The sequence below is a fragment of the Cyprinus carpio genome, chromosome B19 (assembly GCF_018340385.1).
Source record: "Cyprinus carpio isolate SPL01 chromosome B19, ASM1834038v1, whole genome shotgun sequence".
In the NCBI taxonomy this organism is placed as follows: domain Eukaryota; kingdom Metazoa; phylum Chordata; class Actinopteri; order Cypriniformes; family Cyprinidae; genus Cyprinus; species Cyprinus carpio.
The window spans coordinates 21,566,269-21,593,071 of NC_056615.1; the positions used below are offsets into that span (position 1 = coordinate 21,566,269).

The 26,803-nt window shown below is 35.7% G+C and overlaps 2 protein-coding genes across 5 annotated transcripts in view; both read left to right on the forward strand.

Annotated features, from left to right (window-relative positions):
* Positions 1-761: 761 nt before the first annotated feature.
* On the forward strand, positions 762-8,070 carry LOC109111947 (circadian-associated transcriptional repressor-like). Of its 2 annotated transcripts, none has more exons than XM_042744963.1 (6): positions 762-1,004; positions 3,821-4,166; positions 4,839-4,914; positions 5,429-5,507; positions 5,619-5,766; positions 6,255-8,070. In XM_042744963.1, the coding sequence occupies exons 2-6, from the start codon at positions 3,828-3,830 to the stop codon at positions 6,711-6,713; spliced, it is 1,101 nt and encodes a 366-aa protein (XP_042600897.1). In that variant the 5' UTR covers positions 762-1,004; positions 3,821-3,827; the 3' UTR covers positions 6,714-8,070. The 2 variants fall into 2 exon arrangements, with proteins under 2 accessions (XP_042600897.1, XP_018980501.2); XM_019124956.2 differs by having other exon boundaries at positions 763-1,004; positions 3,826-4,166.
* A 938-nt stretch (positions 8,071-9,008) lies between these two features.
* LOC109057496 (CUGBP Elav-like family member 3) overlaps positions 9,009-26,803 on the forward strand; it is a 55,687-nt gene continuing 37,892 nt past the window's right edge. For all 3 annotated transcript variants that reach the window (XM_042745518.1, XM_042745517.1, XM_042745519.1), the window contains exons 1-6: positions 9,009-9,480; positions 24,782-24,911; positions 25,384-25,517; positions 25,705-25,763; positions 25,886-26,012; positions 26,120-26,295. In XM_042745518.1, the coding sequence (XP_042601452.1) occupies positions 9,288-9,480; positions 24,782-24,911; positions 25,384-25,517; positions 25,705-25,763; positions 25,886-26,012; positions 26,120-26,295 (819 nt within the window). In that variant the 5' untranslated portion in view covers positions 9,009-9,287. The remainder of the gene's footprint in view (positions 9,481-24,781; positions 24,912-25,383; positions 25,518-25,704; positions 25,764-25,885; positions 26,013-26,119; positions 26,296-26,803) is intronic.

Below are 26,803 nucleotides of genomic sequence, written 5' to 3' on the forward strand. Positions count from 1 at the left end.
TGATAGTAGTGATCATAAAATGTTAACAAGCGGAGTGTGGATTATGCAGTGACTTTAAGGGAGGCAGTTTTTTAAATACATTTTAGTATTAGTTATTTTAGTGAATTAAATTAAACTAAATGAAAATGAGAAATAGCCTATTGCTGAAATTAAAGGCTACATTTGCATTTGGTATATATTTGTAAAACTGTATTCCATTTACTGTGTATTTTATTTCAAATGACATTATTATTATTATTATTATTTTGTTATTTTTTATGGTTTTAGTTTTAATTTTAGTAACCCTGTGTGACACGTCTGGAATGGTTAGGGTAAATATCAATATCATATTCTAAATATAATTTTATTTTAAGATGCACCGATTTTAGTACATTTATGACGCGTAAATTTATAATAAATTGATAAATCATGACAGTAGGCTATTTAAGAGAAGCATACTGTTGCTGTGGTTACTTCTAAAACCATTTTTAAATCAATCTGAAGGCGATCTAAAATAAATAAATGAAAACATGTATTATGTTCCAAACACATTGTCGGGTACAAACTCTTCCTAATGTGGAACAATAAGTACCATCTGTAAAATGTGTTCCAATCCGTAGTATCTGCCTCTACACACGAGTGCCACGTGCGAAGGTGGGGCTGTGAATCCGACCAATCACGGCTCAGACGCTTAAGGATTGGATTCACTTTTCGTCCAATCAGCGACTCGATTCTCATCTGTCAGCCAATGGGAACGCAGGCTGCTTTGGCTTTTGTCCAGCACGTGTAGCAATTCACATGTTGTCCCTCGCTGTAAAGTGACGTTAGAGGAGAAAGGAAGAGGATAGAAGTCCATAATTTTTTTCTCAGGACAATAGTGCGTACGTCTGCACACCGTCTTATTTAGCAATAAAGTATATGAAACTACTTTTTCGCGTACGAGCAGCACGTCAGGTTGTGTTAGACTCATTGGCGCTGGACACCAGGTTGTTGTGATACCGACCCAGAAACAACTCACCATTCAGGTAAGGGTATATTTTCATTTAAAAATTATTAAAAATATCTCCATTATACTTTAGAAATGCTTCACGTGTTGATCATCGTGCTTGATGTTAGTTTACGTCAAATGGAGCTGCATTATTCCCTTGTTTTGTCAGTCTGCTGTTAAATATCTGTGTTGCTGTAATTGATAAATAATTTTATTAATTATAAAAATTAATCATTAATCATAAAATTGATTTACAAAGTAGGAAATTGAGTTTTTATTACATTTTGAAATTAGTGAATATGTAGAGTTCATAATTGTCGGTTTGTTTTTTTCAGCTGTTTGTTTTTTCCCGCATGTGTTCAATGTTTTTGATTTTCACTTTTAACTACTTTTCTTTTTTATGTAACGTTAGAGAATATTCATTACTGTTTATTGGTCAAACAGCTGACATGATTACATTTATGGAGAATTATGCGTCACAGCCCACATGGACCAAGAGCTTAGTAAACACGACATAAATAATAGTGCTCTTTAAATGCTTAATATTTACATTTATTCATTTATCAGACGATTTTATCCAAAATGACTGTACGTCTTTCTCTTTTTTTACCCAGTCTACCAAACAGTCCATCTGGTGAGGGTTAATTTGTCTTAATGGCACCGCCTAGCTGCTTATTTTTATGAGGCACATGCCCTTACACTGGGTTCTCTTTAACCTAGTCAGTTCTGGAATACTACACCGTGACTGTGTCTCAAATCTAGCTGTCCATCCAAACAACACTATAGGCACGTTTATATATTATATTACACTCATGTGCTTTTCAAACTCCTATAGGTAGTTGACTGTTTTCCGAGACACAGCCCAAATGTGGTTTTGTGCCCTTTCACCTAGTGAAAGGAACAGAGTGTGCTGTTCTTAATGGGAGGTATTATTTTTGTAATTATGGTATCTCTGTGATCTCTTTTTGCAGTTTTGGATTGAACCCTGTGTTCCTTTATCCCCCTTTTTTTTAAATCCATGCTTTGCATTCCCAATTGTTTGTATGGTGCTTGCACATCTCTTGTTTCTTGACTTAAAGAAAAGGGAAGTTTCTATACATATTTCTATCACATATTTCTCAACAATAAGGGGTTTTCTGCAAGTCCAGTCAAGCCAGTAGTTCAGTTTTGTATGTGTGCTGCTAACATATATAGGTCTATATGTTTGTGTGTGTCTATGTATGTATGTGTATGTGTGTGTGTGTGTGTGTGTATATATATATAATATATATATATATATATATATATATATATATATATATATATATATATATATATATATTAGGGCTGTCAGTCGATTAAAATTTTTAATCTAATTAATTACATGATGTTTTGATTAATTAATCTAATTAATCGTAAAATAAATTTTGACTGTGAAAATACTCACAAAAGATTATTTAAAGAGATTTTTGTGTTAAATGAGAAAGTATCAAGTAGATATTACAAATTGTAGCTTTCGGAATAAATATTTTATTTGATTCAGCATAAAGTTTATTACATATAAACATTTGGGCTAGAACGTGAAAGAAGATAATTTGAGAAACATCTCAGTATTTTTGTTCATACAATGAAAGTCATTGGCAGCCAAAACAGCTTTGCTACCAACAGTCTTCAAAATACCTTTTTTTATGTTTCACAAAACAAAGGTCTGAAACAACATGAGGATGAGTAAATGACAGAATTTAACATTTTTGGGGCGAACTATTCCTTTAATGTTTTTATTATTATTATTGTTGTTATTATTATTATTATTATTATTATTATTATATACAGGGGCATTTATTGCACTAATATCTTGAATTTTAGGGCATACCTGCATTTATGGAGTTGTTGCCCTGCATCATATTTGTCAACTGTATAAAATGTAAGATGACGTAAATTCATTACAACCCCAACCCTGACAACCCTAATATATCACACACACTGCCTTTAGAACGATTGGGGTCTGTGTGTGTATATATTTCTATTTAAAATAAATGATGTTCTTTTGAACTTAATATTCATCAAACGATCCTGAAAAAATGTAACAGGATAAAATTGTTGTAAAGGGGTGTAAAATGTTTATTAAGAAACACAACTGTTTTCAACTTTGATGATAATAATAATTTCTTGAGCACCAAATCAGCATATTAGAATGATTTCTGAAGGATCATGTTACACTGAAGGCTGGAGTAATGGCTCTTTTGACTTTACCATCACGTGAATGCACCCTTTGTGAGCCTCTCTCTCTCTCTCTCTCTCTCTCTCTCTCTCTCTCTCTCTCTCTCTCTCTCTCTCTCTCTCTCTCTCTCTCTCTCTCTCTCTCTCTCTCTCTAGCGGATCTATATATATATATATATATATATATATATATATATATATATATATATATATATATATATATATATATATATATATATAGGCCTATATGAACTCAATGTTTAATTTTCTAAAAAAATATATTTTTTTTAACAATTAATAATAAGGTTTTTTTTATTTTTTTTATTTTTTTTTTTATAAATTTGTACACACCCTTCTCCTGAAAAATAACAGAATACAATGGAAAACATGACTTGTTTTATAACTATTTTAGCTGATGCTTCCAAATCTTTCTTGCAGTTTTAACAAGGATTTGCAAGACAATCCCAGTGACCATTCCGTCAACTGACTCCTTCCCCCATTGTTGCGCTTTTTGTTTACATTGTCTCGGATGTATTCCGTGTTCTTCATACTGCCACATTCCTTTGAGGCAAATCACTCACTACGATCAGTTCAGTTCGTTCCTCAGCCTCAACATTACTACCTGCCACCTCACATATATCTGTTTCCACACATTTCAGTGATGCTGTCACCGGAGAGTCCTTCCAAATGGCAAGTGCAAGATTCCCTCTCCTCAACCCCCTGTCTCCTGTACAACGAGAGTGACCAGACGGAGGATGAACTGGAGGTCTTTTCCTCTGAGAGCGAGGCTGCAGGAGTTGTGCCTGATCCTAAGTCATCCTCCATGGCTAATGGGAGCTCTCAAAATTCAAAATCGCCTCTCACCTTTGTGAACCAGAGGAGCGGTAGAGCTGAAAATGGTCAAACTGGATGTTCCTCGGCATCTCCAGCCTACACCGGTCAGACTTCGACATCATCTGAAAGAATTCCCACAGAGGGGGACCTGAGGTTTGCACGCAAAGTGAGTCTGAAAATCTCTTCATCCTATTTAAAATCTATTGTGCTGCAGGTCGGTTTTAGTCAAGTTGTTTTTTATGAGCATTTCACTTTGAACAGTGTTTATTGCTGCTTTACATTTAAGAGGCGCCCTGTTCAACTGTGAAATTCACACCGTTCCTGAGCATGTTCTTGCGCACACAGGTCACACTTGCTGTCATGTCAAATATAGTTTGTAACTGGCCCATTCTTCAGTATAAGTTTTGCATCTCATTGTGACAGATGCACAACACAATAAAATTCGACAAACAATGGATCTGATTGAAACAACAAAGAACCTTGTTAAAAATAAATGCAGACTGCTCGCCTCACAATGACTGTTTCTCATCAGCTAGACATGAGGGTATGTTGGTCATGTTGATGCATTGATCTACGTGCAACTTTTTAATGTCACTACGTTTTGGAAGTTTAGAATGAGTCATGTTTGTGGTTTGTTTCTGATAAATGTCTTGAGTTCTGAAAGTTTCAGTGTGTTTTAATAGAACATCAAGCTCTTTTATTTTAAACGTGTGATTCCTTCTGTTTCTTTTAAAATTGCTCAAGCCACTGAGTTTTGCAGTTTCTAAATCTGTTGTACCTCTGTAATTTGAGATGTTTCTGTGATGATAAATATGTGTTAATAAAATTTCTCTTACAGTGTGCAGAGCTGCACGGGTACATCAGACCCCTGTTGGAGCTGTTGAAGGGGCTGAAAACAGGTCGATATGATAAAGGTAATGCACAAAAGAAAAATCATAAACTACCTTTCAAAAGTTGGGTTTGTAATGTTGCACTGGATTGATATAAATGTCTTTAATGACACTTTTAGTGTCACAAAAAAAACCTATTTTAAATAAAGGCTGTTGTTTTGAACTTTCTTTTCATTGTAGAATGCAGAAAAAATGTATCACGTTTTAACAAAAATTTTAAGCGACAGCTGTTTTCATTGAAGATTTTATGACACTGTAGTAATTTAAAAACTAATTTATACATTCAAAACAATTTAAACCTATATTATTTAAATTTTAGTTTTACCATTTACTGCACTTATGCTATTCGTTTGATATATATATATATATATATATATATATATAAAAACACAGTTTTTACTGTAATTTTTAATTTCAAATAAATGCAGCCTTGGTGAGCATAAGTTCTTTTAAAAATATTTAAAAATTTTATTAGACTTAGTAGTTAGTACTCTCCATCCAGTACATGTAATTATGTATTTTTTCTTCTTTTTGGCAGGTTTGAGCACATTTCAACATAGTGTTGCCATTGATAGACTGCGAAGGATTGTGGGTGTTCTACAAAAACCTGACCTTGGGTATATAATTTTTTTCTGTTAAACTTTCCCCATTGATGCATTTCTTACTTGTATCCAATACATATAATGCCTTTTGATAAATCCTATTCAATTCCTGCTGTACCTCCGTAGGGAGAAGTATATGGGCACTCTTCTGCAGCTGGAGGTGATGTTAAAGGTTTGGTTCCCTCGGGTGAGGCCTCAGCATCGGGAAGGCACCCCTTCACTCCACAACCTGCCTCCACGCTGGAATCAGGACCAGTTACATATTCCCGTGAAGGTAAGCGGCTGATAGCCACCTGATTTTGCAATGCAGAAGTAAGCTCTTTTCTGTGAAAATGCCAGACTTATGATTCATTAGTTGTTATAGGTAAATAACCAAACGAATAGCATAAGTGCAGTAAATGGTAAAAATATTTGCTCTACAAACCAAGGTGTTTATGATTATGATAATAAATTTAAATAATGATAACACATGCCAGTTTGCAATATCAAGCAGCATAAGCTAAACAGCTAAAATAATGGATGATACCAAAACACAAAATGTACAAATGGACGCAACTGCTCTTATATAAACAATAAGGTGGATACTTTTCCAAAATAGAAATGCTTTGAAACAAACCATGTGAGGAAAAGCAACCAGTATGGCCATTATATAGGTTAATGGGTGTCTAAATATATGTCTACAGCAATCTGGATTCATGTTTGTTTTTTGTTTTTTTGTCAAAGCCTTTTATATATTAAATGACATCATCTTTTTCTTTTTAGAAACGCAGATTAAGTTGGTCAGACTCTGACTCGCAAGGATCTTCAAGCAGCAAACGCATTCAAGAGGACGATCGAGGGCCGAGCCCCAGCGATAGCAGCTCATGGCTTAGCAGCTCTGATACTATGTCTAGCGAACTTGAAGAAGACAGTCCGATCTTTACAAATCAAAATAATATCACATCTGAAACCAAGCTCGTTGAAAACCGCGTTGAAAACCGCAAACTTCTAGTCAGGCGAAAGAAGAGCTCTCTGACTGTAACAGGAAGACCACCTCTGCTTGTAATACCACCGTCAGCCACAGATGGCAGCAGCTTGGGCATGCAGGACTGTTCGGTGTCCTCCACAACTCCGACTTCTGACCCACCAGTGCACATGATGATTAGTAAGAAAGATTTGAGTGAATCTGCAAAAGAAGAAGGGCCAAAAAAACAGATTGACACAAAAATGTTAAACACATAATATCTGAAAGCGGTTCTCCAGTCTGTTGATATTGGGAACTCTGAAGTGAAATTTTTGTTCAGTTAGTCAGATTTCGCATCCTGCCACATCTATGTACAGCACAGACGTAATCATATGTATGGCATAAGATTTGTGCATGTACGGTTATAGACTGAAGAAAGAAGTGTCTTAAAATACATGCTCGAGCCGTACAGTTGACCGGTGAAGCATGCACAGCTATCAAACACTCTGCTGCACTGCCTTCCATGATAAACACAGACGTCCAACAATATCTGCTGCTTTATGAACCTAAAACCAGGAGGCCAGATATCAGCAGACCGATGGTCTTGTAAAACGTCCACAAGTGTGACTGCGATCGCAATCTACCTTAATGTCCTTTGACTTGAATTGAAACCACTTTGAGCATCAGATGAAGTAGAAATGCATTATATGAGAGGATGTTTTAGAGGCAGTTTTATTTATTGCATTATTACTTGAAGATACTGAATTCACTTTAGCAGCCTTAAAGAGTCAGTACAAGTGCGCTGTGGTCAATGTTTTATATTTATGATGATACAGAAAGAATAATCCTGGGAACAACAGATGGGATGCCTCGTGAAGTGTTCTTTTAAAATCTGGAGAGTAAATGTTCATTTATTGAAGATGTTTTTGCCAAAAATAGTTTGCACATTTATGTTCTGCTTCCATGTTATAAGAGTTAATTTTGTCATAGAGATCTAGGTGTTTGTCATAAGAACAATTGTTTCCTTGGACTCCCCTTTTTTCCATTTAGAATTTGTACATTTCAGCATTGTGACTATTAACCATACTCTAAAACTGAGTAATGTTCAAGTTAATGACGACGAGTATGTGGCGTGTCACACACTGTAAAGGTCACACGGAGGAAGACGAGTGTTTTATTTAGCTATGTGTTGAATATATTCTGACATTAGAGATGCAGTGAGGATTGAGAAGAACTTTATCAGTATGTTGACTGAGACGCATGTAGTCACATCCTTGTGCAGCTGTACGAGTATCGTGTGAAAAATACATGTCAGTATATTGTTGGAATTATAATGGAGATTATACTGTAAGGGAAAGGGCATACGAAGATGTGTTGTGATTAATATTTAATGTCACTTAACAGCTTCATGTGATTGTGAAGGTAGCATTTTTAGGAAGATGTTTTTTTATTATTTTATTATTACTATGACTTGTTTCATTGCCATTGTAGCACAAGTTATTTTCTATTCGTTATTCAAAACCATTTTCTCTTGTAAGTCATTTCTGTTATTGCTTCAAAGTTTTTGTCAAGGTTGCTGAAATGTTTTCAATATGCTCCACTTTTTGATATCAATAAATGTTTCCAAGTTTCTTATATTTGATTTTTTTTTTTTTTATTTCTCTTTTTAGAGGTCGATTATGACAGCCCATACAGGGGAGATATATATTATAGTCTCTTGCTCACCAAGGCTGCACTGTTTTTTATTAAATTAAAAAAATACAGTAAAACTGTAATATTGTAAAACATTACAATGTAACTGTTTTATATTTTAATATATTTTAAAATGTAATTTATTTAATTGATGGCAAAGCTGAATTTTCAGCAGCCATTACGTCAGTCTTCAGTGTCACATGATCCTTCAGGAAATTTTAATTTCTAAAAAAAAAAAACCCAAATAATTAAATGGTACTGTATTTTAAAACAATACCTAAAATAACCTATAATGTATTTTGAAATATACCAAAATGTAAATGTAAAATATATTTTGAAACATATTTTATGATTATATTTTCAGTAAGTTTACTAATAATTTCTAAGCACACACACACACACACACACACACACACACACACATATATACACACACACACAAACACATATATATACACACACACACACACACATATATATATATATATATTCTCAAAAACACATTTATCATATATTCTATCACACACACACACACACACATATATATATATACACACACACACACACACACATATATATATATATTCTCAAAAACACATTTATCATATATTCTATTACACACACACACACACATATATATATATATATATATTCTCAAAAACACATTTATCATATATTCTATTACACACACACACACACATATATATACACACACACACACACACACACACACACAAAAAAAAAAAAAAAAAACAGTGTTTTGCATTTACAGTGTTTTGCATTTATGATAGATATTTCTCACTTGGGCTCTTTGTCCAGTGTCCATGACTGACCTCTGCTGGATGTTTGCATGTTTTAGCAATATGAAATATTCACGTTTATAAATGCTTCAGTGAGTTCAAAAGACCAACATTTTCACCTCTGCAATACTGCACATTTTGTGTAGTATAACACATTTTCGTTGTCTGAGAAATGTTGGAAGACAAGCAAGAAAGCAAACGAGAAAAAGAAAGCAAGAAAAACACGACAGGACGTTCGGCTGTCCCTCTCTAACGTTATTGTTGTAATATTGAGAATAATGGAGGCTCGGAGTCCCGTGATGTTGCAGTATCCGCACATGAGCCTGTGAGGGGCAGCACTGCGACCAGGAGATCTGAAACATGGCGGCTGGAGGTGCAGGCGTTAGCGGCCACAATAGTGGCTCGTCGCCGCGCTTGGAGTCCACTTTGGACCGTCGTTTTCAGACTATATCCAACACCATGGAATCCATTCAGGGACTATCCGTCTGGTGCATCGAGAACAAGAAATATCACAGCGTGATCGTGCGATACTGGATAAAGTGGCTGCGCAAATGTGAGTATTTAGCACGTTAGCCGGCTAATCCGAGTCCAGCGGTGATACAACAACCTGTTTACGGGATCAAATTTATGTTAGCTGGACTTTCAGAATGGACTTATGTGATATTTGCATGAGAAAGTAGCATAGAAGTAACTGCGACTGGATAGTTTTACTTTTTCTGCCCACGAAACAACTGTTGTGGCTAGTTAGCAAACTGCTAACGTTAATGTGTTCCTATCAGGTCAAGACGTAGGTCGTGTTTCGAAAGCTAGAAAACTGCCTTCCTAGACAGCATTTTTGGTGCCTTCCAAGGCAGCAGTTCTTTTGGGGAACATTATCTTTCAAAGTAGATGAGTTTGGGGTCAGCGGCATTTTTGGGCCAAAAAGGGGGACTTCTGGGACTTTCTTAGGTGTCATTGTCACGATTCCAGTCAGCAACGTTTTGGGGCAGTAAAGGGGTGTTTGAGGTTAGCAGCATTTTTGGGCAGAATGGGACAATCAGGGTGAGTTTCGCTTTCCAGCTAAATGTGAATATTTGGGTCCAGTAGCAACTTTAGAAAGGATAGCGGCGCTTACAGTGAGCAGTATTTTTATGCTATTGCAGTAAATAAGGGTATTTATTGTCAGCAGCATTTTGGGGCAGAATTAAGGTGTGTTTTGGGTGTCATATGCACATTTAGAATCAGCAGGGTCTGTGTTTGGTGTCAGCAGCATTTTGGGACAGAATGGGTGTTTGTGTCAGCTATATTTTGGGTGTCAGGCATGTTTCCAATGAGCAGCATTTTTGGGTTAAGCAGCATTTTGGGGAAAAATAAGGCATTTAGGGTCAGCTACATTTTGGGGGTATAGATGCATTTTGAATGAGCAATGTTTTTGGGAAATGAAAGGGTGTTTGGGGTCAGCAGCATTTTTGTTGTGGTTGCCAAAGTAGGGTTCAGAGTCTGCAAGGGTCATATTTGGGGCAAATTGGGGCGTTCTGTTCAGTGTCCTATTTTGAGTGTCATATGCATGTTTTAAAATCAGCGTTTTTGGGCAATAAATGGTGTTTTGTATCAGCAGCGTTTTTGGGCAAAATGGGGGCGTTTGGTGTCAGCAGTCGTTTCGGACAGAATAGGGTGTTTGGTGTCAGTTACATTTTGGGTGTCGTAGGCATCTTTTGATCTGCTGTGTTTTTGGCATTTTAGGGCAAAATTAGGTTTTTAAAGTCAGCTACATTTTGGGTGTCATAGACAAGTTATTTTTGGGTGGTAATTGGTAGTAGTGGGGTCAGCTTTATTTTAGGTGTCAGGCATGTTTCGAACCAGCAGCGTTTTTGGGTGATCAAGGAGGTGTTTTTGGGCTTAGGAGCATTTTTGGATTATATAGGGGTGTTTGGTGTAAGCAGCATTTTGGGGCAGAATGGGATGTTTAGGGTCAGCCACATTTTGGGCATCATAGGCATGTTTCGAATCAGCAGCGTTTTTGGGGCAATAAGGGGTGTTTGGATTCAGCAGCATTTTGGGGCAGAACGAGTGTGTTCAGGGTCAGCTGCATTGTGGGTATCACAGGCTTCTTCCAAGTCATCAGCATTTTGGGGCGTAACTAGCACTTCAGAGTCTGCATAAGCTATATTTTCCATCCAGTATTTACACTGTTCTAAGTGAAAACGCATAAAAAGGTTTGCAGATTTTGCTTCCCTCAGCCTGATGTGCATAATGACGTACTCTAGTGGGTTGTTACTTTCTGAGATGGATACCAGAAATGTTTGCTTGTTTGCTTGCAGTTTATGATTCTTGGGACTGCTGGGACTTCATCTATGAACCACTAGTGATCATATGGACAAAATACGCATTAACCAGGCAGTTGCTGAAAGCTTTAAAAAGTAATAAAAAGTCTTTTGTGTGGAAGTGAAAAGTAGTAGGTTGCTAGAGTGCATTCTCAACACTGGTTGCCTTGACAGCAAATCAGGTTTCTTGCCGCTAAGTGCAAACATTTTGGAGGCAAAAGACTAAATATAATCTAAATCTAAATTAAATTCGTACATGCAAACAAAAATGAATGAGAAACAGAGCCAACTTTCTTCCATTGCGTATGTTTATCTATGGCTAAGAGGAGAACGATCACATGAGCTCTACTGTCTTCTTTCCTATTGGCTGTCGCTCCCAAAAGTCACTCTTCATTTGCATAAAGTTGAAGGATTCTGAACATTGTTGCGTCGCTGGACACGCCCACTCCGGTCACTGTCGCTCGTGTCACCGGAAATCACCAGCTCTCCATTGAAATGAATGGGATTGTGTCGCTTGTAGTGTGAACGGGGCTTTAGGAGTGCCAATTATGTAACTTATAGATTTTAATAGGTTTTAGGTTAAGAATGTGTGTCAGGAACTTAAATGCTCCATCTATATAAATACTTGAGGTGTTGAAGGACTGTTGTGTGCATTGGATTTTATGCCATGGATATTGCATAGTTTGGATTAGTCTCTAATTGGATCTGTGCATCTTTGGCTGATGTTTCTTTGGTTCCTTTGCATTGTTTAATGAAAAATTGCTTTAAATGTTACTGCTGTTTTAATAAATAGAAAAACATAAAACTGCAGGCAATGTTTTATATGACTTTGTCTTGACTATTTATTGCACACCCCCACAGTATAAAACAATGCTATTACTAGTCATAAATAACTTGTTTCTAGCTTAAGTTTAAAAATTGAAATCAGTATGAGTTGGTTATCCTGGGATGAGTTGTTTCGTAATATGCAAGAGTACACTACCGTTAAAAAATTTGTCAGTAAGTCAGAAGTCAGTAAGATTTTTTTTTAACTGTTTTTGAAATAAGTTTTTAATTGTTGATCAAAAATACAGTAATATGTTAATATCGTTAATTATTAAATTTGAAATAACTTTCTTTTATTTTAATATATTTTTTTTAATATTATTTATTTCTATATTAAAAGCTGAGTGCTTGTTCCAGACTTTAGTGTCACATGATCCATCAGAAATTAAATATAGCCTACTGATTTGCTGCTCAAGAAACATTTCTTATCAATGTTGAAAACAGTTGTGCTGCTTAAACTTTTTATGGAAACTGTAATTTTTTTCTTTGATAATGAAATTTCAAAAGGATTGAATTAGGGCTGCACGATTAATCGAATGCGATTGTGTAAACTACGGCGCTGTCTAGTAAATGCTGCTCCATCTGAAAGCATGTGAAAACACATTAATAACGTTTTTACTCACTTCATAACGTCAGTAGAGTGTTTGAAATAAATCCTTCTGTCAGATGATGTGGCTTCTTACGCAGAATAAGGCATGCAACATATTTCATAGTATTCTAAGCAGTGAGAAAGGCCATGTCAATTAGCATTGCATTATAATTATAATGCATGGAAATTATAATAAGACAAACTCAGATAAACCATATATTGTCGTAGTCCTGTGTTTATTAGTCAGGTTGAATCAATGAAAGCTATTAAATCTTCTGTTTATTCACCAACTGCTATAGGGATTTCTTCTGCGGGGTGTATTTGTAGTTTCAGCTCAAGAGCACCCTCTGGCCTTTGGATGGAAATTTACTACTGATCACAGAGCCGTGCTTCACTGAAAGATACGCATGACAATCGCAGCTTCTGCCTAATTGTGGTTGCGATTTCATTGCAATTTATCATGCAGGCCTAGATTGAATTTATTTATTTATTTGGTCACATTATAAGTGTTTTTTTTACATTCACTTTATCAATTTAATATTTCAGTTTTAAACTTTTGAAAAGTAGAGCAGGGCTTCAAATTTTTGTAGGTGCCACAGAATAAATGTGTTTTATTTATTTTATTATTATTATTATTATTTAGCTTATTTTTTTTACATTTTAGCATTTCAGTTATACTGTCATGTGTTTGTCTCATCTTTTCTTGATTTTATCAGCATTTTAATCCATCTTATAGATGACCTGGGAACTAAGGTTCACTTAAAGTGGGAATTAAATGTCTTTTCCAACTTGAAATATACAGTCACAAAGAATTGTTCATTACACAGAATCTATACCAATATCATGGACCATAAGCATCACTTGGCCACTGAGTGTAGTTTGGGCTCCTCTTCAATGCATCCTGTAAATGTTGTCATACATTCTTCGATGCCGTAGAAGAACCTTTATTGTCTAAATGGTTTCATAAAGAACCTGTAACATCTCAAGAACCTTTACATTTCACAAAAGGTTCTTTGAGGCGAAAGAAGGTTCTTCGGATTATAAAAAGTTGAGAAAGAGATGGTTCTTTAAAGAACCTTAGACTGAATGTTTTTTGTGGTACCAAAAATGGTTCTGTGAAGAACCTTTTAAGCACCTTTATTTTTAAGAGTGTATGTCTTTCACACTTTCAGTAGAGATGCACGATAAATATTGGCACGATATTTAATGGCATCTCGTTAGTAAAGCCGGTCCTGTAATCAGTGGTAAATCTCTACACGTGCATGTTTTCACATGGAGCAGCATTTACTACACAGAGCCGTTGTTCACTGACAAGCTGCGCAAAATATAATCATGGTTTTGTACTGACGAGATGTGCATTAAATATTGTGCCGATATTTATCGTGCATCCTTAACTTTCAGTTTGTTTGTTTTTTTTTAATTAGTATAATGCAATTTTATAGGAGTAATTGAATCATGTAGACAGTAGGTTAAGTAAAATTATTAATATGCAATTGCGCATAAATCTAGCAAAATGCTCCTCTATATAAAAATAGCCTACCTTTTGATAATAATTCATGTTTATTATGTACTACAGTAGTAAAGAGAAAGATAAAATGGGTTACTTACCGCTTGAACTGAGGCGCTAAAGCGAGTGCTCATGCCGCATTAAAGAGCGCCAAAAACAAAAATGTATTTATTGTTTGAATTTCATTATGAATTTGGAATAATTTTAAAGCTGATACTTTATTAAAAAGTAACATAGCTCAAAGCTTTTTGCAATTACTGGACGGCAAGTGCGCTTCAAATAATATGAAGTTCACGCATTAACAGAACACAGCATAGACTAAGAACTTGTTAAGAAGAAGCCATATTAGTAATGATTATAAATGAGAAATGTTAATGATATTCCCAATATCCACACAGCTGACAGCTTTACCTGTTATAGTTTGTTCAAGTTGTGCACTAAATAGACGTTGCTTTTCTGCACTTTCACTTTGCACATCTCCGTCATCTCTCTCGCGCTGTACAATTGAACTACGTTTAACAGGTGTACGTCATCGCTGCTGTGTGGCAGAGATGAGGACTGATTGAAACTCTTTTTTTCACCAAAACTTTGATGCGCATCGTCTCAGTTTAATACGTGAACAAAACAAAAGATGTGATGACAAAACAATCAGGAAAAAAGTAATTATAGCAAATTTTTAAGTTATAACATGTAAATATAACTCGCCAAAAAAAACTTAACTCGCAGATTCATATTTTTTAGCCACGGTCTGGAGCCCTGTAGTGTATATCACAATTATCGGTGTCCTAGTCGATACCACACATCGATCAGATGATATATTTAAAGGGATTTGTCCGTTTTTTTTTTTTACTTAAATCGCTTTTGTTAGTAGGATTATTTCTTCCGCATCTCATCCAACGCCTCTTTTGATAGTTTCAAAATTTCATTTTAAAGCTGGTAATGGAGGCTTGAGCCATTGATAGCATTCTAATGCAGTTATTAATGAAGTTATTAGAAAGAGTGAGAGAGACACAGAGACAGAGAGAGAGAGAGCTTGTGTGAATTAGACTACCTCTGTGCGTCCCTCAACAGTGTTCTGCAGCAGCGTCTCTAAACAGCGCTGTTATTACCTCGCTAGTGAGAAATGTCATGTGTATTTACTTTTGGAAAATAGTCTGTCAAGTTCCTGTTTTTGTTAGTCCTGTGTGCCCATACTGTATTCTAGTTTCCATTATTACAGTTAACTATGCAAAGTGATATGGAACTGTAATGTGGTCAAGAGAGCTGCCTGAAACTACGTTCGCCATGCGTTTCCCTGAAAATAATTGCACACCTCAGAATGTTCGTCATAATGGATTAGAAAGGGTCTGTGTTAAATGTGGTTGGATTTGTTCAAACATGTATCATGTTAAAATGGGTGATATGCAGTCTTTATTGGCAAAAATTGCATTTTTGCTAGTGTGTTGATTTTGGAGATAACAGATCAGACTTCATGAGATGATGTTCTTGAATATGTTGTCAGAGAAAATCGGCATAAATATAAGATTTTAGCTGCAATTAGTGGTTCAAAGTGTAAAATCACTCCTTTTTTATAATTTATTAATGGATGATTTCATTTTACACTATTTGCAGTATTTCATCATTGTTTAGATAGGAAAAAACATTGGATTTATCAGTCAAACCTAGCCTAATTGTGAGTTGAACTGCAGTCACTGTAGGGCTGGGCGATATGGCCTAAAAAAAAAATCCCCGATTTTTTTAACAAAAAATCCGATTTACGATTTAAACCGATTTTTTTTTCCCCTACTTAAAATCAATATTCAGATGACAAAGAAATTGTTCAAAACAAGTTTTAACTTTATTTTGTTTTGATTTTACCTTCTGGGATTTGATCTGGATTCCCCCTTCAGGTTAAATTGCAATCAGAAACAACAAGCCAAAAAGACAAGATGGCAGGTCCTGCCATTGTAAACCGTGAAAACGTTACATAAAATAAAATGTAACATAACATTCTTATCATACTGGATACAGTCTGTAAGACTGTCAAAGGTCTTTACTATTTATTTATTTTTTTTCATGGGAGCCGCACTGATAGGGCAGAGTCAATCAGAGAGCCACTTTTACCGCAAAGTATCAAAAGCTAAATCTAGTCACAAAAAACATGTCTTTTTATCAATCTGTCATCCCTGATATGCAATGCAATGCGATACAAAAGGGGCTATCATTCTTTATCATTTACCAGTTAAATTTGTAACTGAGACAAGATGATTTAAAAAAAAAAAAAAAAAAAAAAAAAAAAAAAAAAAACCCTTAATGCTGGAAAGATTATACTAGCCCATCATGCATCTAACCATCCATGTGCACACTCGGTGTTAAGAGCTGTTAAGATTAAAACTGCCAACTCCGCAGTGAGTCAGTGTCATGGACGTAGGACAGAGCAAGTGTAAATATATTTTCTAGTCTATATCTCCATCTTGTTGTAAATAGAGCAGACAGTGTCTAACTGTGTCTACACCGTTAGATAACAAGAATAACAACGGCAGCTAATTTCATGAAAATCAAATACACTTCTTCAGTTTTTGAATTTTAGCTAGGCTATGTTTACTAAGGTTAGATTAATATATTAAATACATTTTAATTAGCCTAATACAATTAATAAAATTAAGAAGAATGTAAGAATTTCGTTTTAAAAAATTGCCATTTATCTGCATGCATAATTTTAGACAATTATCCAAGAATTTCGGTACAAACAGTAAACATTAGGCCTGCTAGAGACATTTTATGTCGGAGCGGGATCTGAGCGGGAATTGGTTTATGGCGAGGGTGAGCGGAATATTAACGGGGCGCTTGCTTGGTGCGGCTGAGCGACTGAGTGGAGCGCACGTCCATACAGCGGGAAAACGTAGCGGAGCTTCACACCATGGGCGGAGCGGGGGGTGGCTAATTGGGCTTAAGCCCCGAATGTTTTGTCAAAAGCCCCGAATTTTTTTTTAAATAACTTTGTTTCATTTCCTCTCAATATTTCAGACTGGGGCGGCAAAAAAAAGCTCTATTACCGTGCTTGGTGGCGAACGGTAATGCATCGCGCATCACTCAGCTTGTATGCCAACTGCCAATAAAAACTAACGAAGAAGAATATAAATCTTCTTCTTCGTCGTTGTCATCAGGGGCTGGCAGGCTTTTTAATTTCACCGGCGTCGTAGCGAGCTCACTGGCTAACCGGCTGAAATGAACATTATGGACATAACAACATTTTTTAAAAAAGGATCACTAACAGTAAACCTCACCGGCCGGAGAGAGATTCAGAAGCAGCGTCAGAGGAACCGTGGACAAGTGTTACAAATGTAACCCCCCCCCACCCAAAAAAAAAAAACCTAAACACACAGCTTGTATCAAATGCTTAAGCCCATTCTGAACTACGGGAGCCCTGAGTGGAGCGGCGGCGGATGTTAAAAAGAAAACCGATTTTCATTCAAACAAATCGATGTAAACTACACATTCGAGTTAATCGATAAAATCGATTTATCGCCCAGCCCTAAGTCACTGTTCTGAATCATTCGTTCTCGATCAGGTGACAAGTGTGACATCATATACCTCTGTAAATAAATATAATTTAAATTCACATCTCGCACACTTCAGTGCACTTTGAATGGAACATATACATTTGCTTCGAACTGGAATCATGGCGGAATATCCTGTGATGTCCACTTCGCAGGGCACTTGCGTTCGAATAGAACAAACGACTGAAGTCATAAGAGAAACATACAAAATGTGCAGAGCAGGGGGGCGTGAAGACTGGAATTGAGAACTGCTTGCCTAATCACTGACTTTTTTCTTAAGACAATGTGTAGTTAAAGATATAAAAATATGGTGTAAAATATTTATTATAGTTAAGAATGCTATGATTGCTTTTTGAAGGAAAAGGAGGATTGGTCAGTGATAGGGGTGTGCGGATCTGATATTCAGTATAGGTATCGGCTCCGATATTGCCATTTTCTGCCGGATCGGGTATCAGTCAGACGAGACCGATCCAAATCCGATATTCTGCGTATGCTATTCTATGTTGTTATTATTAAGCCCCACAAAAGCCACAAAAACATCATAAAGCACCATAAAGTTTTCGTGCACTATATTCCAAGTGTTTCTGAAGCCATTCCACAGTTTTAATGTGACGTATAGATGAATATTTAAGTCAAGTTGACGTCAACTTTTCTCTCCGCTGCAGCTGTCTGTCATCCTCCATTCAGCATTCAAACTGCGTGTCGCATTCGGTTACGACAGTCAAGACGATGAAACTCTCTCCAAGATGATTTAATGCTCCTGATATTATACTTGATCTGTAAAAAAGATCAATGGTTTTTAGGGCTGTGAAGGTGTCAGATTTTTACCACCACGGTGGTAATGGACCAACAACCTCCGGTGGCACAGTGTTGATATAAATATATATATTAGTGGTGTCAAAATTAGTGCGTTAACGCAGGCGATTAATTTTTTCTGTTTAACGGGGTAAATATTTTTAATGCAGGGACGGTGCTAGGGTTGGCCACCCAACTCACAACTGCTACTTCTGTCACTTTATCTCTTGACAAGAAGTGAATTTATTCAGTCGCAGAATGACTGAGAACTGGAGACGTTTTAGACGTGTGCTCCTTTTCACTTTAGCGACAGGCGTGAGTCAAGCGAGCACGGATACGGACCACATGTTCTTCAGTTGCACGCGAAATAAACTACGTGCATGCAATGTCGTGGACAGTTAAGTCATGAAGTTAACCCGAAAAGGGGATTAAAGCTGCCTTAAAACTGTGCATGCATGTAATTTATTTTATATGAGTCACATTTAAGTACATGTCTCTGAAATGGTTTTCAAAACTGTCCTGGAGCACTGTCTCACTCATCTAACACACCCAATTCAACTCATCAGCTCGTGTTTACTTTAGAACTTCTGTCAGTGAATACGCAGCCTGCAAAGCAGTAAAATAAATATCATAGAAATAATACAGTTAAACAAGAAAGTAGCCTAAACAAGAAAGTTAAATACACCCTGTCTACCGGACGCGAGCTGCGCAGCGTGACAAAATATCAATTAGATGCTACACTGGATGCAGCTCGACACAACATGAAAACATCGACACAACTGTCTTGCTCTATTTACTAGGTACTGACACAAAGTTCAAATGTCCTGTGTAGACACTAGACAGACTCAACCTGTTGCGACACGGTGGTGTCATGTCCGGTGTAGACACAGACCAAGCAAGTGCCGCATTAACTCCTCATCTGCACACGCTCTCTTTGAAATAGGAATCGTTCCCACATTTCTTGTTAACATCTTTCATTTATCGCTGTCTCGTTTGTATTTGGCCAGTTTGGAGAAACCTTCACCAAACCAGCCAGGCATTTGCGATCACGGAAACCTGTACAAACGTGCATGGGTGACATGAATGGAGATGGTTCCAGATCGGTGATTTAGTATTTGGTTGCCCAACACAAAATTAATTTTGTTAAACTGTATTTTCCTGCGCTCAAGCCTGCCAATCTAAAGGAAACTCTGTGTACGGTGTTTGAGGTAATCTGTGGATTACCATAGACCTATAGTCTAAATAAAACAATTTGCAACTGTTACTGGTGCTACACTTGTATATAAAACTTTGTATTATGCTTGCTACAAAGTGCGTGACATCATGTGCACTATGGCTGTGCGATTTTGGGGAAAATATCTAATTGCTAATTTTTTGACAGATATTGGGATTGTGATTTGATTTGCGATTTTAATCTTGTAAAGTCAAGCTTCAGCTTAATATTGTCAATAGTGTGCAGCACAGTATGGGTATCGTTACCCTGCTGAAAAAAAACAGTAGAAACCATCACAGAAATTCTTATGGATTCCATTAAAACAATTACAAAATTCCTTTTTGTAGTGTGTTTTGGGCATTATTTCAATAGGAATTATTGTTGTTCTATTGTTTCCCATTTGACAGATTACATCCCACAAATAGAATCCATCAAATACCAGTAGACCCCATTATAGTTTACATTAAAGCCAATATAATTCCAAGTTTATATAACTCTTAAATCCATTACATTTTCTATTGTGTTTTGGGAGGGGTTCTATTGTGTTTTTTTTTTTTTTTTTTTTTTTAGCAGGGAATACTATAATGGTATTACTACTTTTACAGAATTTACTTAATTACTAAATTTCATAGAAAAGATTAGTTTAGTTTGTGCAAATAAAGAACTGTATTACTTCAGTCAATTATTAAAGTATTACAGAGGTTACATAGGCTGATTTATTAATTTTTAAACATTTCGGATTTTAAGAACAAGTGTGCTGAATGTTTCATTTCATCCAAGTGAAATTAGCAAAGCAGTTAGACCATGGGCATCACTAGGCCATTTTTAGGGGGGGCTATGGAGTAGAGAGCACTCTGAATTGTTCTTCATGAGCACAGAAACTGAGATTTAAAACTGTTAAAAGAAACGGCTCGATAAACTATCACACAGATTTAATACACCATACATGTCTCTTCCCTTTGTGCTTTGAACTTTTCTATGCGGAGCGTTGTGACTCCGTGCTGCTTCAAGCAAGAAGCTCTTTTTGCCACTCTTGATTGGAGCCTTTCGTATCATAATACTTTTGCACAATGACAGATAATTAATAGCCTTTCTTATTCATCGTATCTATCATATGTTGCTGCCTCATTACTGTGCTATACATTTAAAGAAATCAATTTTAATTTTATAGTAGGCCCTATATATTTATAAAAATATATAACTTTTTTCATGAATGTATTTTACAACTATACAAAGAGCAATGTGTAACATTTTACCAGATTTAGTCCAACACTTATTCACTTTTATTTGTTCCCCACTAAATAAGTTTTTTTTCACTAAAAGTTTAGATTTGATAAAATTATTGTGCACTCATGATTTTTCTATAATAACTTTTGCTACTGAATTATCCCCTGAGCTAGTTTATAATAGTATTTTTGTCATATATATATATATATATATATATATATATATATATATATATATATATATATATATATAGTATTTCTTCCGTTTGTTATTTTTTATTTTTTTATAAGAAAGTTGTCTATTTTTAGTATTGTGTGTAACACACAAAAGAGTGACGATCAGTTCAACACACATTGAGGTACAGAAATTCTACACTGATAAAAAAAAAAAAAAAAAAAATGCACTGGTATCGGATCGATACCGGTATCGGCCGAAACTCCTAATTTTTGGTATCGCATCGGTGCTGAAAAAGTGGTATCGAGCCACCCCTAGTCAATGACCGCTATCACTAAATCAAAATCCTGTGGGAATGTAAGCGAATAAAGTAAATGTAAGTGTTATTTGTGAGTGGATGCCAGGCATGTATTTGATAAATTGCATACACATTGGATGAAACATTTTTGATTCATCCATTTCGAATGGGATGCACTAGCACAAACATTTCTTAAATACAGGTTTCGATCTCTTTAGATGGCTTGGTGTGTTATTGTTGTGGCCTTATTGATCAAGATAAAAGTGTCTTGTTTTTTTTAACATAATTTGTTTCTGAAAATATGCTTATAAATGTTTTTTTTTGTTTTTTATATAGAAAATGTTCTCTACTTTACAGTGGCATCTCTAATGGAGGTTTTCTGTGAGAAGCACAAAACTGATTTTTCATTAGTTATTGATTATTTCCTAATTTAGGAACTAATTGTTTAGGAACTAACAACTTGTCTTTTTTTTAAGATTTATTTTTGGCATTTTTGCCTTTATTATGACAGGACAGATCAGAACTGACCAGAATTGAAGTGGGAGAGAGAAAGTAGGGCAGGATCAGGAAAGGCCCTCGAGTGGGGATTTGAACAAAGGACGCCCGTAGCGCAGTGGCACTGTATGTCGGAACACTGCTCATTAGACTATCAGTGCATGTGTGTCTTTGACTTTCTGATTAAGTGTTAGCAATTCTTAGTACAAGACAGGTTTGACAAAGTAATTGTTAGAGTACAGCATGCATGACAAATTATATTTGTAGGTTTGCATCACCCTGGTTCCCTCGACAAAAAGCTAGTAGGATTTTTCTTAATACTTTTGGAATTATTGCAGAGGTTGGGAAGTTTGAGTTATAGAGTAGTTTGCAAGAGCTTGAGTATATTAAAACAGAATGAGGCTTTAAAAGCTGACTACTAAGTATGTGAATCTTTCATATCCCTGACAAAATCTGTTTTCCCAATTAGCAACTTGTTAGCAACTGCCTTTTTAAAGACGCATCAAAGCTTAAAAATCACAAGAAGGCCATTATTGATGTATTTTAAGTCATAGAATGAGATGTTAAAAAATATTCTGCACTTGCGTTCACCTCACACATTTTTTCAGGTTTTTAACCCCTTAACTGACAAAGATCGGCGACTGCCTCAGTTTATTGTGGTTTCAATTTCACAGCATGTTAAAACATAAATCTCTTACATGATCTGGACAAACTGTGCATCATTAGAAAGATTAAAGACTTTAGCTTCGATATTTGACCATTGTTCTGATAAAACATTGTTGCAGTGACAGCAATTTATTAATTAATGTCAGGAGTGCAAAATAATAAATCAAAATGTGTCATATATGGAATAGAAATTAGAAAAGCATTGGAAAATATTACAGATCCTAGTCTGAACACTATGTGTGAATGCTATAATAAATGTGTTAATAGAGCTGTTGTAATAATATTATCCTTATTATTGTGATTTTTATTTTACTTTACAGAACAACAGTAAAATTACAATAATGACATTTAGTAATGTTGATTGAGTTCTTACTTTTCCTTAGCTTTTATTTTGGCAGAAACCCAGATGAACAGCAGATTTATAAATGATTCTCATTACGAATTTGGGAAGACGTTTGTTGCACGTATTGCATTGTCACATGCCTTGTAAGAATGAATAAAAATGTTACTAAGCAACTGACAAATAACACCATTTTTCTTCGCACTTTGGACTTTGAACACTGGCGCCGCGAGCTCATGCAGTGCTGTTTGAACACATGCAATTCGTTTGTGTATTAGAAAACACAATGTTCTGCAGTTTATTTAATTGTTTAAGGGCATTGCATGATTTTAGTCATCATACAGTAACCAGCAACAACCACCCCTTCCACCTTCTCATTGAAGACATGCGATGCAGTAGTAAACAGTAGTCTCTCACTATTGGTGCTTGTAATTATTTTTGCGTCTTTCTCGGACAGTTTCTGCCGTCATGTTTGTTGCATTAGTGCACGCCTCTATTTGATGGTGTCACGTCATTGTTTGGTATAATTTATTCTGTCTTTTTGTTTATTCGGCCGAACATCAAAAGAGCTTTTGTTGCTATTTTCGGCCAAATAATTTCATTTGCTGAACATTCGTGCATTTAAGAAATACTTTTGATAATAGTTGGGTAAATGTATACTGGGATTGAAGCGATGTGGCTTGGTAAACCTTGTAATGCCAGAATAAAGGCTATAATGGCTGAATAGAAACAAAAGAATAATGATAAAGGAATAATGAGGATAATGTCTCATACCTGGTGGAGGTGTGAAAGGTTCGTTGGCGGAGAACAATAGAATCATGTGCCGCGTTTCCACCGAAATTACCCGGAACAATTGTCCCAGGAACTTTTTTCCCCAGGAACTATTTCCCCCCCAGACCTGTTGCTTTCTGCATTTCCACAACGGTCAAAAGTACAGTGAAGATTAGGCAAATATTATGTATTATGTTCTTCCACGATATGGATTTTGCGATACCGTGGATACCATTACATATTCATGAATTCAAAATTTGCATTTATATAGTTTTGTTTCAATATGGTACGCTTTGCAAATTTTAAAGTCTAGGCTGAACTTTTTTGTCCTTTGTGTGCAACGCCGTACTACACAGGCATTAGTAATCAAACACAGCATCGTAACAGACCAAATTAATAGAGCACAAATCGCCTACTCCCGTGGTTCCCAAACTGAGGGATAGTGTACAGATAACAGATTATTTTGCAAAAGAAACCTCTGAAGGGTGATAAAGACTACACTGCATAACTGTCCCGCTTATCATGCGGCCACTTGCCTGATAGGTAAATTATAATAAACAGAACATTATAGTGCATTGGTGTGGACGCTGATGTAGTTATCTTTACAGTAATTCCTCTTGGTGGGAATAGGCCTTTTGTCTTAATAAAATAATAGAGTTTATAACATACAAAGTACTAGCCCTAGGCCATAAAAGTACCTGTAGTTGAAGAAATATCTTGTTGATGTCTTGAAAGTAGATGCATGATTTATTGAAAGTAGATACATGATGAAATTTAAAGAGATTCCTGTAATTTGTGACATTCCTCATAAATTATTCAACGTTAGTTTGCATGAATTTTAACAATTGATTATGGTTTGCCTGTTTTTTTTGTTTTGTTTTTTTTTATAATATTAGACAAAGGTCGTTCAATTGTAAGTGAAGGGAAGTGACATACAGCCAAGTATGGTGACCCATACTCAGAATTTGTGCGCTGCATTTAACCCATCCAAAGTGCACACACACAGCAGTGAACACACACACTGTGAACACACCTTTAGCAGTGGGGTGTAAGCGGGCCATTAAACGAATTGTGTTTTGATGAAGTTAAACTTTTCCTTTTTCTTTTCACAGCGGATGCGCCACACAGGCTTAATCTCTTCTACCTGGCGAATGATGTCATTCAGAACTGTAAAAGGAAAAATGCCATAGTCTACCGCACCACCTTTACTGATGTGCTGCCAGAAGCTATGAAGCTCATCAGGTGAGTCTTCTTTCATCAACGAACCTTACCAGATTGTTCTCAAGATCAGGAAATATCTTCTCTGCCTAATGACTACAAAAGTGTCATTTATGTAAAATAGTAAATTCCTTTTTTTTATAATAATTTTTAAAATAAGTTTTGTTTTTGGGACATTTTTGGATTTTGACAATTTAGTTTTAATTATTGAATAATTGACAGACAAATCAAACTGTATTTATGTTATGAATTATATCCAGTGTTCACCTATATTTTAGTTTTTTAAATAAATAAATCATGGTTGAGTGTAGATGTAAAATGTGAGAGAGTATGTTTCTACAAAGGCATCAGTGACTACAAAACTGCTTTCGGGTGATGCTGCATTCAATGCACTAGTAATGAGTGCTTCTAAGTTTTCATTAATGTGACATTATATGGAAATTATTTGCTATAGTGAATTTGCATTATGAATCTTTGTAAATGTGATTTCCTTTAGTGCCACAAAGGATTCTAAGGTGAACAAGGCAGTTCTGAGGATACTGTCCATTTGGGAAGAGAGAAGTGTCTATTCAGAGGAGTTCATCAGTCAGCTGAGGAACGGTTTGGTTCAGAAAGAAGAACCAGTGAAAGGTCTGAATTAATAACTAATGATGTATCATCTTAATGTTGCTCTTGATACTATTTTATAGGCTTGTCAGTATGTTTTTAAGTTTAACATTAAAAGTCTCAATGTATAAAAATGTTAAGACTTGAACATATTTTTGGAATTCTTATAATAAAGTAATGATTTTTCTTTTTAAATATTCCTTAATTTTAGTTTCAGCTCCAGTCAACTCCAAATCTGCCCTGAAATCCAAGATTGTTGCTGAGTTTGTGGTAAATAACCATTATTCATACTGGAACTGAATGACTCTTTGGACCCCTTGGTTTGGGGAATTTGAAATTGGCTATACTTTTCATTTATACAACTTCTTACCTACTTTTATTTTTCCTGTCAGCCCTCAGCATTTATTGAGCATCTGTCCAAGTACAGGAAGTCCATGGATGACATTGAGCTCAAAGAGAAACAGTTAGCTGCAATGAGAGTGGATGTGTGCAGCAAAGAAGCTCTGAAGAAACTGAAAGGTCAGTAAACATGGGCCTTTTATGATTCTAAATGGATATGCATTCATTAATAAATCAATATTTTTCTAATTTTTGTGTATTTGTTGTTTCTGCATCCCGTACTTTAGACAAGGCGGGAGGTAAAAGGTTTTCTAAAGACTTTGAAGATGGGAGTGCAAAGCTTCAGGAGTTTGTTTCCTTTCTGGATGGAGAGGTCAAAAAAGGCCCTCCATTGATAGAAGCTCTGGAGAATGCAGATATATTTTATGAGATGCAATATAAAGAGGTCAAGATTGTGGCTAAAGTGAGTATTGCAGTTTAATGTGATTACATTTTTGGGTGGAATTTGAAATGATATTATAAACCTACATTAGCTATAATTCTGTTCAAATTTACAGTGTGATTTGCAGTGTTTGATGCAGACATATTATTAAATTCATGAATTCTCCACACTTGGAGACTAAAATGAATGTAAAGAACCATCAGGTCATTTCAAATGAAATGGCTGAGTATAAAATAAGTGAAATGTTGTTTTATTTATATTTCCAAAAAGCACTTTATGAAATCGAATTATTTCTGTTTGCTTCAACAAGATAACTTAACTTAATCTCTCCTCACTCACAGCAGCCTCAGGCTTTCCAGCAGACTCATTATTTCAATGCACATATAAAAAACTATCTTTATATTTGAAAGCAGCAAATAGCACTTTCAGAAGTAATGACCAAATGCTCATTTAATGCGTTTAGTGGTTTCAGCTGCATTGTGCCGCAATTGAATTTGTACAAAAATAAAGACATCCAGACCATTGTGAA